General features: G+C 35.9%; 1 protein-coding gene across 1 annotated transcript in view; it reads right to left on the bottom strand.

Annotated features, from left to right (window-relative positions):
* Positions 1-569: 569 nt before the first annotated feature.
* LOC106053110 (macrophage mannose receptor 1-like) overlaps positions 570-14,585 on the bottom strand; it is a 53,096-nt gene continuing 39,080 nt past the window's right edge. Inside the window, exons 17-24 of the mRNA XM_056004422.1 lie at positions 10,620-10,760; positions 9,403-9,566; positions 7,370-7,472; positions 6,137-6,432; positions 4,430-4,613; positions 3,944-4,201; positions 2,938-3,114; positions 570-1,043 (exon numbers count right to left, since the gene is read on the bottom strand). Of these exons, the coding sequence (XP_055860397.1) occupies positions 796-1,043; positions 2,938-3,114; positions 3,944-4,201; positions 4,430-4,613; positions 6,137-6,432; positions 7,370-7,472; positions 9,403-9,566; positions 10,620-10,760 (1,571 nt within the window). The 3' untranslated portion in view covers positions 570-795. The remainder of the gene's footprint in view (positions 1,044-2,937; positions 3,115-3,943; positions 4,202-4,429; positions 4,614-6,136; positions 6,433-7,369; positions 7,473-9,402; positions 9,567-10,619; positions 10,761-14,585) is intronic.

Raw genomic sequence — 14,585 nt, 5'->3', positions numbered from 1 at the left:
TTCGTACCTCACTCGGTCAGACTCTATCACCGCCACTCATTGATCAGGGAACATGAAATGCACCAAGATACCTGTGTGTAGTCGTTGAATGAACTCTTTATGTTGTCTGTTTTATTTATGAGTATTTTTCTGTTGTGTTGTCTTTATATGAGAAAAGAGTCCTTGTAATCACAACAAATTTCCGTAAGGATCATAAAGCAGTCTTAGTCTAAGATTTTTATATATATTTTTAATTATTATATTAGCCACCAAGAAATAGTGATTAATAAAACATTTATGTTTTGTGGGGCGTTTTTTAATGCTTTTGTGATGCGTTTGACGTTGTTCTTTTATATGGTTTTGTTAAGCTAAGAACGAACGATTCATCCCGGTTGATAACACGTTCGTTTTTATGTCTCCGAACTTTTTGTATAGAATCAAAGTTAGTTTGTAGATCGAATGAAACTTGTTTTTGATGAATTCAACTCGATGTGTTTAACATTACGCAACACGATTCGTTGTTATGTTTAACGTAGTCTATCACGGATGTTTGTGGCATGCTTAGAAACCGCAAAGAATGAAAACCAGAAAATCATTCAACATTTTAATGGTAAGGACTTTTTTGACTACATTAGCGTCCATTCGTAGAAAATACACATGATCCATAATGCTAATTGATATGGCGGAGCAGCAGCACTATTATATTTCTTTTCTCAAAGAGATTCATTTGTCTTTCCTTAAAGTCTGATGATATTTCAGTTATTTGTTTCATCTACACGATTTTGTTTGGTTATTTTGACACTTGTTTTGCATACCTTAGCTGCATGCTAGACTTTCTTCTTCATTAACATGATCACTGCAGACATAAAGACGATTATCGAAACCATTGCTTTGTAGAACTTGTCCATCACTGGCTGGTCTCCTCGTTCGACGTCTTACAGCGTACACTAAAGCGAAGATGAAGAGACAACAAGCTGACAAAACAACTATTACAATGGCTGCTACACCACCACCACTGATGGATGATCCCAGGTGTTCACTGCCGGCTAACATGTTGACATTTTCTGGGAAACAGTAAGAACAATTTTAAAAAATTAGATATTTCAACATTATTAGACATGTAGATATACATTGATTTAAGTTGCAGATACGTATCGAAAAAAAAGTATGTCTTTTTAAAAAAATTAGATATTTCAACATTATTAGACATGTAGATATACATTGATTTACGTTGCAGATACGTATCAAAAAGCAGTATGTCTTTAAAAGAAACCCCACCTCTTTAATGTTTAACATAACAAGGAAAAATGGTTTCAAAACTAAATCAATGTCTCTATTTAAAATAAAGGGGTGAGTTTATGTGTGAGATAATGTCGGAGTAAGTCAGGCCCTCAGGGGCCACGTCCGAGTTTGTGCTAAACATTATCTTTTCGTTATATTGTTATTGAAATGTATTAGTCATATTTTTAATGGATACTAAAGATCTTATTATTTTTTGTTATACAATTTTATGTTTTACTGTTAGAATATAATCTAGCTACATTACTAACATATTGTTACGTATTTCTGAATCTTCTGGCTAGAAGTATTAGTAGGCACACAAATAAAAACACTGTAAAGAACTTGACCACTAAACTTTCAGTTTCATATAACTTTAATGACTATGAACTCTAACAATTCGTCACTGTAACATGTAGTGTAGAAGAATGTACAATATCTGTCAGTTTACAGTTAGCTATACTTCGTTGCAATTCATCTCTTCACTTCGTTGCAATTCATCTCTTCTCAACTTTCCTCGAGCCGTATTCCACAGAACAGACCAACGACACACTTCCCAGTGTCGCTCCAGGTCTCCTAAAGCTGAACCTAGTCGCACTCAAGTCTACCGAATCAGAGCCGCACACGTCTTACATCGACTGTATCGACTGTAACGGCTCAAGTCCACTGTAGTTCGCTGTATAGACTTTAACGACAGTAGTCCACTCCAGTTAACTCTACCCTAGTTAACTTGCACCGAGTCGTACACATTTCTCTTCCACAGAGCCGCACACGTCTTACATAGTCTGTATCGACTGTAACGGCTCACTCACGACTCCATACGACTGACTTTCACATTAACTCTCTGGCTTATAAAGAGTCCCTAATCGCTTGTCCAAAGTTGCACAAACACTCTGGAATAACATGTCAGGAAACGTCACATCCTGTCTTTATTTATACATGTAGATTCCAGAAAACACTCGCTGCAGTGTCATCAAGTCGGGGTCACACGTAGTGACCTTTATCTGTCACTGTTCATTAGTAACTGTCCCCCTACTTAGATCTGTTCGTCCCCTGGAACAACACGTGTGGACACGTCACATCCTGTCTTTGTTTGTACATGTAGATTCCAGGGAACACTAGCTGCTGTGTCATCTCGCCGGGGTCATACGTTGACCTCTACCTATCACTGTTCATTTGTAACAATATATTCGATGCTTTTTAAAAAAGCTTTTAATTATTCGGAAGCGCGGTGGCTGATCAGTTGCCTAGGGTTCTGGGTTCGAATCCTGGAGAAGACAGGGACTTTTAATTTCGGGATCTTTGGGTGCCTGTTAGTCCACCAAGCTCTAACGGGTACCTGACATTAGTTGTGAAAAAGTAAAGTGAAAAAGTAAAGGCGGTTGGTCGTTGTGCTAACTATATGAAACCCTCGTTAACCATAAGCCACAGAAGCGTATGACTTTTACATGTTCTGCCCTATAGACCACACGGTCTGTAAAGGGAACTTTACTTTATATATATATATATATATATATATATAAATATATATATATATATATATATATATATATTTGTGCTACACTTATTGTCTATTTGTCAAAGTCAAAGTCAAAGCTCTTTACGAACGTCTGTATATTTGTTAAGCCTTACAAACAGTTTCAGAATACATAAACCTCTTTATTCAAATGATGGACTCACTTGCATGAGATGAGCAGATGTAGCCATGGGATTGGGTGAAGCAGTCTACAGGATACCAGCGTCCCTTTTTGCTGTCCATTACGGCACACTTTTCGTCTGAGTGCTTTGAATTTTCAGAAGAGTCTTCATCCCAGTTAATGTAGGTCATAGATGACCCGTCAGCCCAGTGGAAAGATCCTTACATAAGAATAAAATGGCAGCATTATGAATCTATTTATGTCTAAGTTGTACCAATTTTATGTCTATTTTTTAAAAATTATTTATCTATTATCTACTTTTTCATAAATTCATACACAATGCAGGCACTTGATTGGAGTCCGCAAGGAAAAGGTGCGCGCCCAAGAAAAGAGGTCAGTCATCAGTTAAGCTGAGGATACTGGAATGACATGGGAGCAGAAAGCTGCCCAGAACCGAGTTCGGTGGAGAGATGTGGTTGCTCCCTATGCTCCACTCGACCACTGGCAGTGCACAAGTTTAAAAAGTTAAGACATATACATTGATAATCAACCACTGTATTCATCTAGCCTATTATTGATATATCTAGCCTATTTCCAAAACATACATCATTTTACATCCATCCATCAAGTCAAGGGCTCAGTGTGTCTTATCAAAGTATTTAGTATGTTTAATTCATATAAATAATATATTCATACTTCAAAGAAATATATTCATATTATGGTCTAGGTCTACATATTTAAGTTTAATGCTTATCTTATCTTATATAATACAGACGTTACTTCAAAAAAGAAGATGATTACGTCCTACGCGTCATGCACATGCTTGCGTGTACATTATTGGTAGATATAGTTTTAAGGACGGAGTCCTTCATCTTGAGATATTTTTTAAATATACTTTGCTTGTTTAATTAAACCCTTAACTCTAATTAGAATGACCCATTTTATAGCACCCCCACATCCATTCATACATTGTACACGCACTCCCTTCCTCCCATTTTATTTTACGAATATATAGTTCAGTGTTCAATCTGAAAATATCACTATTTTACCATTTTTATAGCTAACTAATCCAATCCAATAATAAAGTGTTTCAGATGTGTGCTGTGTATAGTTTACAAGGAAGTCTGTTTGGCTATTTGAATGGATGCTGACAAGCTGCATGCCGCGATGTCTACACACGTGATCAGCTTCAGACCAGGAGACTTGATGCTTTGTCTTGAGGTAACAGTATTCTCCGTGTTGAACTGACTTGCCATCTTTACACAGAGTTTGGTTGTTATGTAATGGCACTGTGGCTGTAGGTCTAACTGTTAGAGTAACAATATCAATAATAATGTATTACAAGAGTCACTGTGCACCTGTGGACAAAGTTTAAATTAAAAATTTAAATATTGCTGATTACATTGAAAATAAATATTAATTTCGTTTTTTTTTCTCAGTCACGCATATTGGCAACTTTTTAAACCAACACTAAACAACGTATTGAAGTTTGAGTTATTTTAACGTCAAATAGAACTTTTAAAATAAAAAATTACCTAATTTAGTTTGACAGATGTAAGGCTGCTTCTCATTACAATCAGAACGAATCCATTTACTGTCAAATAATGAAACACAAAAAGTTTTCAGACCACCGGAACTGTTAAATGAATTCTTTTCATCCCTCCAGAAAAATCTCCGAACTGGCTTACCATCAGTCCAGTGAAAACGAGATCCATTTGTCTGTAAATGAGTAGGAGAAGGTAATTGAAAAGTACATCATTTATAAACAATCACTAACACAGTCTTTCACATAATAGTATCATAACTACAGTACAACACATTCAGCAGAGATTCCATGAGTGAATCTTACATGAAAATCCCTTGAGTTCATCATAATATGACATTTTATAAATATGCCGGAACCTTCATTTAAAAAAAAGGCAACTTTTATGCTTATAGCAATCTTATTTGTTGACCAGAGTATGGGGAGGGGGTACGTGGGAGAAGGTTTTCCGTGCTGTCTTTAGGCGCTAAAAAACACAACTCTGCTCAGTGGCGTAGCTAGAATTCGCCATGATTTCGGGACCAAGTGGGGCTTGACCGCTTAGAGGGCACCTGTATTTTGCGTAATATTAAATGTGAAAACAAATTTTATACACATATTTAGGGACCCCAAAGTGGTCGCTTGGAGGGATTAACAAATTCCCCCCCCCTTCCCCACAATACCTACGCCATTGACTCTGCTCAAGTTCGGTGTTGAACCTTGATAGCTCAAGCGTACTTAGCCTTTCTGACACACACACATGTCTATAATTGTATCTACATATGTGTCTAGATATGTGACAAGATTTGAGTCAACATATGTGTTAGTTATGCTAAAAAATATAAGACAACAATAATTAATAATGCGTCATCCCATCCCAGCATGCCAGTTCTAGCTCTTCCAATCTAAAGTTTAAAAAGAACGTTGCACTTTGTTTTTTAAAAAAAGCAGCCAAATAATAGAGTTATGCGTCCTTACATCCCAGCAAGCCAGTTCTAGTTTTTCCAATCCAGAGTTTAAACAAGACTGCAGTGTTTTACGTGGCATTTGAATTTTAAAAAAAGCAGCCAAATAATAGAGTTATGCGTCCTTACATCCCAGCATGCCAGTTCTAGTTTTTCCAATCCAGAGTTTAAACAAGACTGCAGTGTTTTACGTGGCATTTGAATTTTAAAAAAAGCAGCCAAATAATAGAGTTATGCGTCCTTACATCCCAGCATGCCAGTTAGGGTTTAAACAAGACTGCAGTGTTTTACGTGGCATTTGAATTAAAAAAAAAGCAGCCAAATAAAAGTATTACGACTTTCATAGAGAGTCAGTCATAATACAACTAAATCATCAGGACTCTGACATGAACTATGATTCTAATGATATAATACGTAACGAGGTAGCTGTATCATATATAAAGTTTCCCCTTTCAGACCTTGCGATCTATGGGGCAGATGATGTTAAGGTCATCTGTTTCTTGGCCAACGGTTAACGAGCAGGGTGTTATGTGGCCAGCAAAACGACCAAACGCCTTTACTTTCCCCAAATAAAGGCAGGTACCCATTAGAGTTGGGTGGGCTATGGGGCGCCCAAAAAATCCCGAAATTCAAAATCCCAGTCTTCACCGGGATTCGAACCCAGGACCTCAGGTTCGGAAGTCAAGAGCTTAACCACTCGACCACTGCGCCCCCAAGCTGTATCATATATATATATATATATAAAATAACTCTACCTGTTTGATTCCAATCCAAGCTTGTTTCTTTACGCCGTAGTCAGCTAAAAGTAAAGTAATTTTTGACAGCTGAAGAATATGTTCCGTTTTGGCGAGATCAGCTCCACGTGCCTCGCACGAGGTTCTTGCTTCATCCCAGGTCTCTAGATGACTGACCACTAAATAGCAGAAAGTATGAAACTTCTGGAACTTTTTTGGACATAACAAAAGAGTAGCTGAAGATTTAGGAAATCCAGGCGCTGTAGCTGGTATAGATGTCAACGTGGAATCACTTGTTACTACAACTGGTATATACACTAAGATAAAAAAAAAGATAATTAAAGTTTTATAAAGTTGCTATAGCTAGCATACTCACATGACATCAAATAACAGTTTATGTATAATCTATGGGAAAATATTAACTACCTAATTAGCCACACAGGGACTGAAGTAGGCCATTGTTTTAACTATTACAGTAAAAGGTTAAGTAGGTGGATGTACAGACTTTAGTAATAGTAATTCCTATAAAGCTAATGTCACGCACATTGGTTATTAGAACTAAATAGAATTAGATTATGACTTATTTGGTAGTCATTATCGGCCATAAATATATATAGGTGCGATACAATTGATAATAATGACTAAGAAACTGAGAAGATAAGAATACTATTCTATTGGCTGTTATCTTGGAGTGGGCTTTATACTATCTTATATAATACAGACGTTACTTCAAAAAAGAAGATGATTACGTCCTACGCGTCATGCATTTAGTCTTGCATATTAACCAATGACTTAAATTCTGCCAAGTCACTGGTTTTCCTGGCTAGCTCAGGCAACCCATTCCATGCTCTAATAGCTCTAGGGAAGAAGGAGTATTTGTACTATCTTTTAGTGAACTTGTGGAGGTGGCTCAGTGGTAAAGCCCTTGGCTACCGAACCGTGGGTCCTGGGTTCGAATCTCGGTGAAGACTTGGATTTTTAATTTCGGGATCTTTGGGCGTCTCTATGTTCGCGAAGCAATAATGGGTACCTGACGGTTGGTCGTTGTTCTGGCCACATGACACCATTGTAAACTGTGGGCCACAGAAACAGATGCCGCATAGCTAGCAAGGTCTGAAAGGGGAACGTTACTTTACTTTTTTTTAGTGGACTTGTGGATATCAAGACTTGAGTAATATAATATAGACAAGTGCTCACGTCTGGGTATTAATAGAGTATAAAGCCAATGTTCCAAAAACTCAAAAATTCACTTACGTTTCTCTGTTTCACAGATGTAATCTGCTTTGCTTTCACAGTCTCCTCGGTACCATTTACCCAAAGTCTCGAAGAAGTTTTTCCCAAGTATCTGCACACATAGCTACCAAAAAAAAAATAATTTAGCTGTTGGGTCTCATGTTAAATGTTTTATAATGATAACAACTAAGCAAACTATTACAATTGAGTCTGCGAGGTATAGTGTATTGATTACATCGGAGATCAATCGTCAGAGTAAGGCCTGAACACTGACCTGCAACGTCGCAACCCGTAGGCAGTGGAGACCAATAGCTTGTTGCCGCTTCTCAGGTTAGTACGACATGGCGACGAGCTATTGGTCTAAGCTTCCCACAGGTTGTGACGTCGTAAGTCAGTGTTAAGGCCTTCTATGGCAGTTGGTCTTGCTTACATCCGATGACCCGAACCTAGGAGTCTTTCTTTACGTGGTACTCTTTATGAAATAAAACACATGTAGCTCTTCAAGTAGGAATTATGCAAAGATTGAACACCCACTATCAACACACAATTTAGGCTTAATTATCTCACAATAGTAGACTGAACACACGGCATGGCGTCGCACACTCAGAGTTTAGGCTTTGAAACCGAAAGTTATCAGAAATAACGTTATCTTGTTTTTTGTTTATTTAACATGCTCCTATTACACATTTACTATTCTGTGTACAAATTGGAATAAGCGAGAAGCCAACTTTGTGTTTACATTGTATTGACTCTTCTGTAGCAACCCTGAGGCGTACATCACGTGACTATGGCACTATCAAAAATAAGAAGTTACTATAAAAAAAGAGAGAGAGCAATGTATACGTTTAGAAGAGTTCCTTTCTATTCTATATTCTTTTGCATAAGTATTAACTAGTATCTGGTATCTCTTTTCATAATCAGGGTATTCGTCCTTTTACAACGCGATCAATACAAAAATATTCAAAATGTATGAAAGCTCTTCTTTGTACTAAATATAAACATGTATATGGAAAGTCAATGACTTCTCCTTAAATAAGGCAAGACACAGACACAGATCTATTATAAAAAAACAACAACTTTAAGCTATTCAAAACTTTCCCCCGCCAAACTCATGGCTTATCACATCACTATTAGAACAAATGTTTCTGACTTATCTTCAAAGTCAAAACGTACTAACACAACTATACAGAAAGCGGATTAAAAGATATTAAAATTGGTTCTCAAAGCAAGAGAGGGCTGTATTTTAGCTCCCTAAATAGGAACATGGAATATACTTTAAACTCCACAAAGCATAGAGATGTACTTTTATCTCTTAAAAGCATGTGTACAAACATTTAGCTAGCTCCAAAAGCATAGGGTTGAAGTATTAGCTCCTTAAGCGTAAGGTAATACTTTTAACTCCCAAAGCATGATCCATCCTTGAGTGTGATGACATACATTTTATTCTAGTGCGTAAAGACAACGTTTTTAGCTCCCAAAACATACTTATAACTCACTAAGCATAAGGTTTCTATTTTTAACTCCAGTATTATGAGGTTTTATCTTCAAATTGAAAGAAAGGATTTATACTTCAAGCTCCTAAAGCATGGAAACATACTTTAATCTGAAGAAGCATTGGACAGTACTTGTAGCTTTCCAAGCTTAAGGGCTCGCTTTTAACTCCCTAAGAATCCAATCAAAATTTTAGCTCCTGAAGCACGAGGACATACTTTTAGCTCCCAAAGTATGCCGACTTACTATTAACTCCGGAGGAATCGGGACATAAGTTTAGCTTCCAAAGTAATACTGCTTGAGTTAATCTTTGAAATCCCATCAATTAATTAATTTCTTCTATCGTTCTTTCGCAGACATCCAATGTTTTACTGAACGGAAAGGCAAGCGCTTAAAAATCAAGCTGTCAAGGCATTCAGCGAATTCAATTGATTGCTCTGTCTCTTCTTGTCAGATGTGTCTCATTTTGTTCAAGAGATGTTCTTTTTTTAGTTAATAGCTAAATAAGTGTTACATGGATACTTGCAATGTTTATAACGAGTATTCTTAAGACTAAAACTCACTTCCCTATCAGAAGAACCTTCATCATACTGAAACTGCTCATCTAGCCAGTTGCTAAAATTGACACGAGAATTATCTTGCCAATCAGAAACATCTCCAAACTCGGAAGACTTGAGTCCAATCCATGCAGGGTTGTCTACGAAACCCATTAGCACGTTCAAGAAAGCTGGTATAAATTTGAAAAAATAAGCAATATAAGAAATTCTATAATAAAAAAATCCGCGGAAAATCTTTTTTTAACTCACAATGTTAAACAAGAACTGTGTTTAAAACCCAAATTGTTACCTTACATATCCACCACATGATTTGCCTTATAAACCGTGAGAAAAAAAAATACGCTGCCTAACTTATATTATCTTATGTAATACAGACGTTACTTCAAAAAAGAAGATGACTACGTCCTACGCGTCATGAATTTGGTCATGCATATTAACCAATGACCTAAATTCTGCCACGTCACTGGTTTTCCTGGCTAGCTCAGGCAACCCATTCCATGCTCTAATAGTGCTAAGGAAGAAGGAGAATTTGTACACTTTTGTTCTAGCAAAGCTGAATGGTTGTAATAACAGAAAGGCTAGGTTCTTAATTACGTGATGTGCAGTGGCTTAGTGGTGAAGCTCTTGAATTCCGAAACGGTGCCTCTTGGTTTCGAGTCCCTATAAGGACTGGGCGCCTCTGAGTCTACCCAGCTATATTGATTGCCTGACATTAGTTAGGGAAAAGAAAAGGCGGTTAGTCGTTATACTGGCCACATGTCACCCTCATCGATCTTGGGTCACAGAAACCTGTATATCCTAGGCTGTACATGATACAGCAGCGCCCTTTTATAATCTGAAGTTTTACCCTAAGGATTGTAGTTTAATCTCTACTCTCAACTTTGCTAAATCTTATCACCGAATTTTTGTGCGAAACAAGTCTTGTTGCTATATTGAATCATACAAATGTAAATCAATATTAGTCGTATGTTTCAATTCATTAAAAAAAATCTGGAAATTGTTAATTATAAGAGACATTTTTTACATTTTTTTTCAATCATTTCTACAAAACGTAACGCTCGCAGGAATAAACCATTCTGTGTACCAGAGTTGGCCGAAGTTTGTCCATCACTAGTCTAGCTCTATTGCAAATTTCATTACATGACTAATCCAAACTAATTACACCTAGTATAACCTTTCTTTAGTAAATGTACTCAACACTCTAATTCTGAACTTAAAATCACCTTGCTCTTCAGCGCTGGTTATGCTTGCAAGCTGCACCTTTGTTAGAGAGGACATGTTGCTGCAAGTTTCTTTGGCTTCGTCCCACGTTAATAGACTTTTGTCATGGTATCCTCCAATGTAAACACATTTGCTGACGTCATCTGCAATTAGATTATGATTCGATTGTGAAGAGATTATTATTGGATTGTAAGTAGTATGATCAACGTCTAATCTCTCGCCTCAAAACCGGACACAACAAAATGAGACACCATAGGTTCTGGAAGCTCGAAATTGGCACTAACGAAATAGTCGAGGAGTGTCATCAGAGAATGCTGACCATGTCCTTCAAAACTGCATTCTTTATCAAGAGGCCCGAACGAGACCTTAGGCCCAAAACACCCCTATAGAAAGAAAAGTAAATGGAGTGATGCCTGATTTGGGAACCACTGCACAATTCATCTCAGATACTGGTCTAGTCATACGAACGCTCCAACTTAATAATGAGAACGAGGAAATAGAAGAGGAAGCTTGTGAGTAGATTGGGATTAGATTTTAATGTGCTTAGTGATTATATTGTTTTGGCTTAAGCTCCCATAACCATAACGCAATTTTTTTTACTAAGGTATACATACATATACTTCAGTCCGTGGAATATATCAAATCTCTGCCCAAAGCGCATAATGATGCACTGTGGATTGGCGTCATTTAACCAAACGATATTAGTCGGCTCTGTGGCTGAGCGGTAAAGCGCTTGGCTTTCAAACCTGGGTCCGGGGTTCGAATCCCGATGAAGACTGGGATTTTCTTTTTCGGAATCTTTGGAGCCTTTGAGTCCGCCCAGCTCTTTTGGGTACCTAGCATTAAATGGGGAAAAGTAAAGTCGGTTGGTCGTTGTGCTGACCACATGACACCCTCGTTTAATTGTAGTCCAAAGAATCAGATGACCTTTACATTTTTTGCTCTATAGACCTCAAGGTCTGAAAGGGGAACTTTACTTACTACTATATATTAGTCGGTAACTCGGCCCATGACACACATGTGTGATGTTTATGCGGCCCAGTGTGAAAAATATAGAGCATCTCTGTAAGCACCACACAAAGTTGTAGGGTCTCCAGCTGTGGTACTGGTTTCTGCTTGGGGCTATCTAGGACGTGGGGAATATAACGTTGAACGATCAAATTTATTTCCAGATTTATAAGATAAAAATTGCCACTTGAGTCTTTAACTAATCTGCTTGGATTCTCTTTAATAACAATAAACTCCAATAGAATAATTTCTGTTTCTTGTTGACCTATATAACGTAACAGTTATGACGTATAGTAATACAGACAGAAATAGATTGAAACGTGTTCATATAACTCAGGTGACAGTTCATTTGGTATGCGCTCTGGACTGTCGTTCGAGTTCATATACTGCCCGCTGCCATCCCTTATGGTCTTGCGGAGTTTCGGTCTATCTATCTATCTATCTATCTATCTATCCATCTATCTATCTATCTATCTATCTATCTATCTATCTATCTATCTATCTATCTATCTATCCATCTATCTATCTATCTATCTATCTATCTATCTATCTATCTATCTATCTATCTATCTATCTATCTATCTATCTATCTATCTATCTATCTATCTATCTATCTATCTATCTATCTATCTATCTATCTATCTATCTATCTATCTATCTATCTATCTATCTATCTATCTATCTATCTATCTATCTATCTATCTATCTATCTATCTATCTATCTATCTATCTATCTATCTATCTATCTATCTATCTATCTATCTATCTATCTATCTATCTATCTATCTATCTATCTATCTATCTATCTATCTATCTATCTATCTATCTATCTATCTATCTATCTATCTATCTATCTATCTATCTATCTATCTATCTATCTATCTATCTATCTATCTATCTATCTATCTATCTATCTATCTATCTATCTATCTATCTATCTATCTATCTATCTATCTATCTATCTATCTATCTATCTATCTATCTATCTATCTATCTATCTATCTATCTATCTATCTATCTATCTATCTATCTATCTATCTATCTATCTATCTATCTATCTATCTATCTATCTATCTATCTATCTATCTATCTATCTATCTATCTATCTATCTATCTATCTATCTATCTATCTATCTATCTATCTATCTATCTATCTATCTATCTATCTATCTATCTATCTATCTATCTATCTATCTATCTATCTATCTATCTATCTATCTATCTATCTATCTATCTATCTATCTATCTATCTATCTATCTATCTATCTATCTATCTATCTATCTATCTATCTATCTATCTATCTATCTATCTATCTATCTATCTATCTATCTATCTATCTATCTATCTATCTATCTATCTATCTATCTATCTATCTATCTATCTATCTATCTATCTATCTATCTATCTATCTATCTATCTATCTATCTATCTATCTATCTATCTATCTATCTATCTATCTATCTATCTATCTATCTATCTATCTATCTATCTATCTATCTATCTATCTATCTATCTATCTATCTATCTATCTATCTATCTATCTATCTATCTATCTATCTATCTATCTATCTATCTATCTATCTATCTATCTATCTATCTATCTATCTATCTATCTATCTATCTATCTATCTATCTATCTATCTATCTATCTATCTATCTATCTATCTATCTATCTATCTATCTATCTATCTATCTATCTATCTATCTATCTATCTATCTATCTATCTATCTATCTATCTATCTATCTATCTATCTATCTATCTATCTATCTATCTATCTATCTATCTATCTATCTATCTATCTATCTATCTATCTATCTATCTATCTATCTATCTATCTATCTATCTATCTATCTATCTATCTATCTATCTATCTATCTATCTATCTATCTATCTATCTATCTATCTATCTATCTATCTATACATATTATCACTTAGATTTTAATAATTTCTTTCCACTCTAATATTATTTCTCTTCTCGCGACATTTTCATCCATTAAATGTTTAATCTTTTAAATTAAAGTCATAAACACTTTAAAAAGTGAACGTGTTAAGTTTGTCTATTTACCATCCTTGATTGTGCGCTGGCCTATGGTTCACCGTTATGCCCCCGACTCCCAAACCAGCGCCATCTCTACATAAATAGCTGAATGATTAATTTGACCTTATTACACCAGCGTTACAAATCAAAACCTTAAAGTTGATATAGTTACTTACAGCTCGTCAGAGTCAAATTATGTTCTTATCTTATATAATATAGTAACTGACAGCTCGTTAGAGTCAGATTATGTTCTTATCTTATATAATACAGACGTTACTTCAAAAAAAGAAGATGATTACGTCCTACGCGTCATGCATTTAGTCATGCATATCAAGCAATGACCTGAATTCTGCCAAGTCACTGGTTTTTCTGGCTAGTTCATGCAACCCATTCCATGCTCTAATAGCACTAGGGAAGAAGGAGCATTTGTAAAAATTTGTCCTAGCATATGGGACGAGGAATGTGCCTTTAGCTTTGTGTATTTCTGGGTATTTCATTAGGTTTTGTTTTTGTATTTGAAGATTATGGTTCAGTGTTTTATGTATGATTGCTACTTTACTTTTGAGTCTTCTGTCCTGAAGGCTTTCTAAATTTAGTGATTTTACTAAAAGTGCTACTCTAGTCAAATGTGAATATTCGTTTGTTATGAATCTCACTGCTCTATTTTGTGTCTGTTTCAGTTTCTTAATGTTTTCTTGAGTTGAGGGGTCCCAAACAGAGGATGCATATTCTATTATTGGCCTAACCAAGGTTAAATAACATTTTAGTTTTATGTTCTTATTTGATTTATAGAATTTATCGACTGCAAATAATCTAACTTTTGTTCCTGAACTAATGCAATTAGATAAATCATTTATGTCAATTAAAAATAGTAGTGGACCTAAGACTGTTCCTTGAGGTACAGCTGCGTTTACTGTTA

The sequence above is a fragment of the Biomphalaria glabrata genome, chromosome 11 (assembly GCF_947242115.1).
Source record: "Biomphalaria glabrata chromosome 11, xgBioGlab47.1, whole genome shotgun sequence".
NCBI classification, from domain to species: domain Eukaryota; kingdom Metazoa; phylum Mollusca; class Gastropoda; family Planorbidae; genus Biomphalaria; species Biomphalaria glabrata.
The sequence above is the reverse complement of the archived record's forward strand: the minus strand, read 5'-3'. Positions and strand labels throughout refer to the sequence as shown.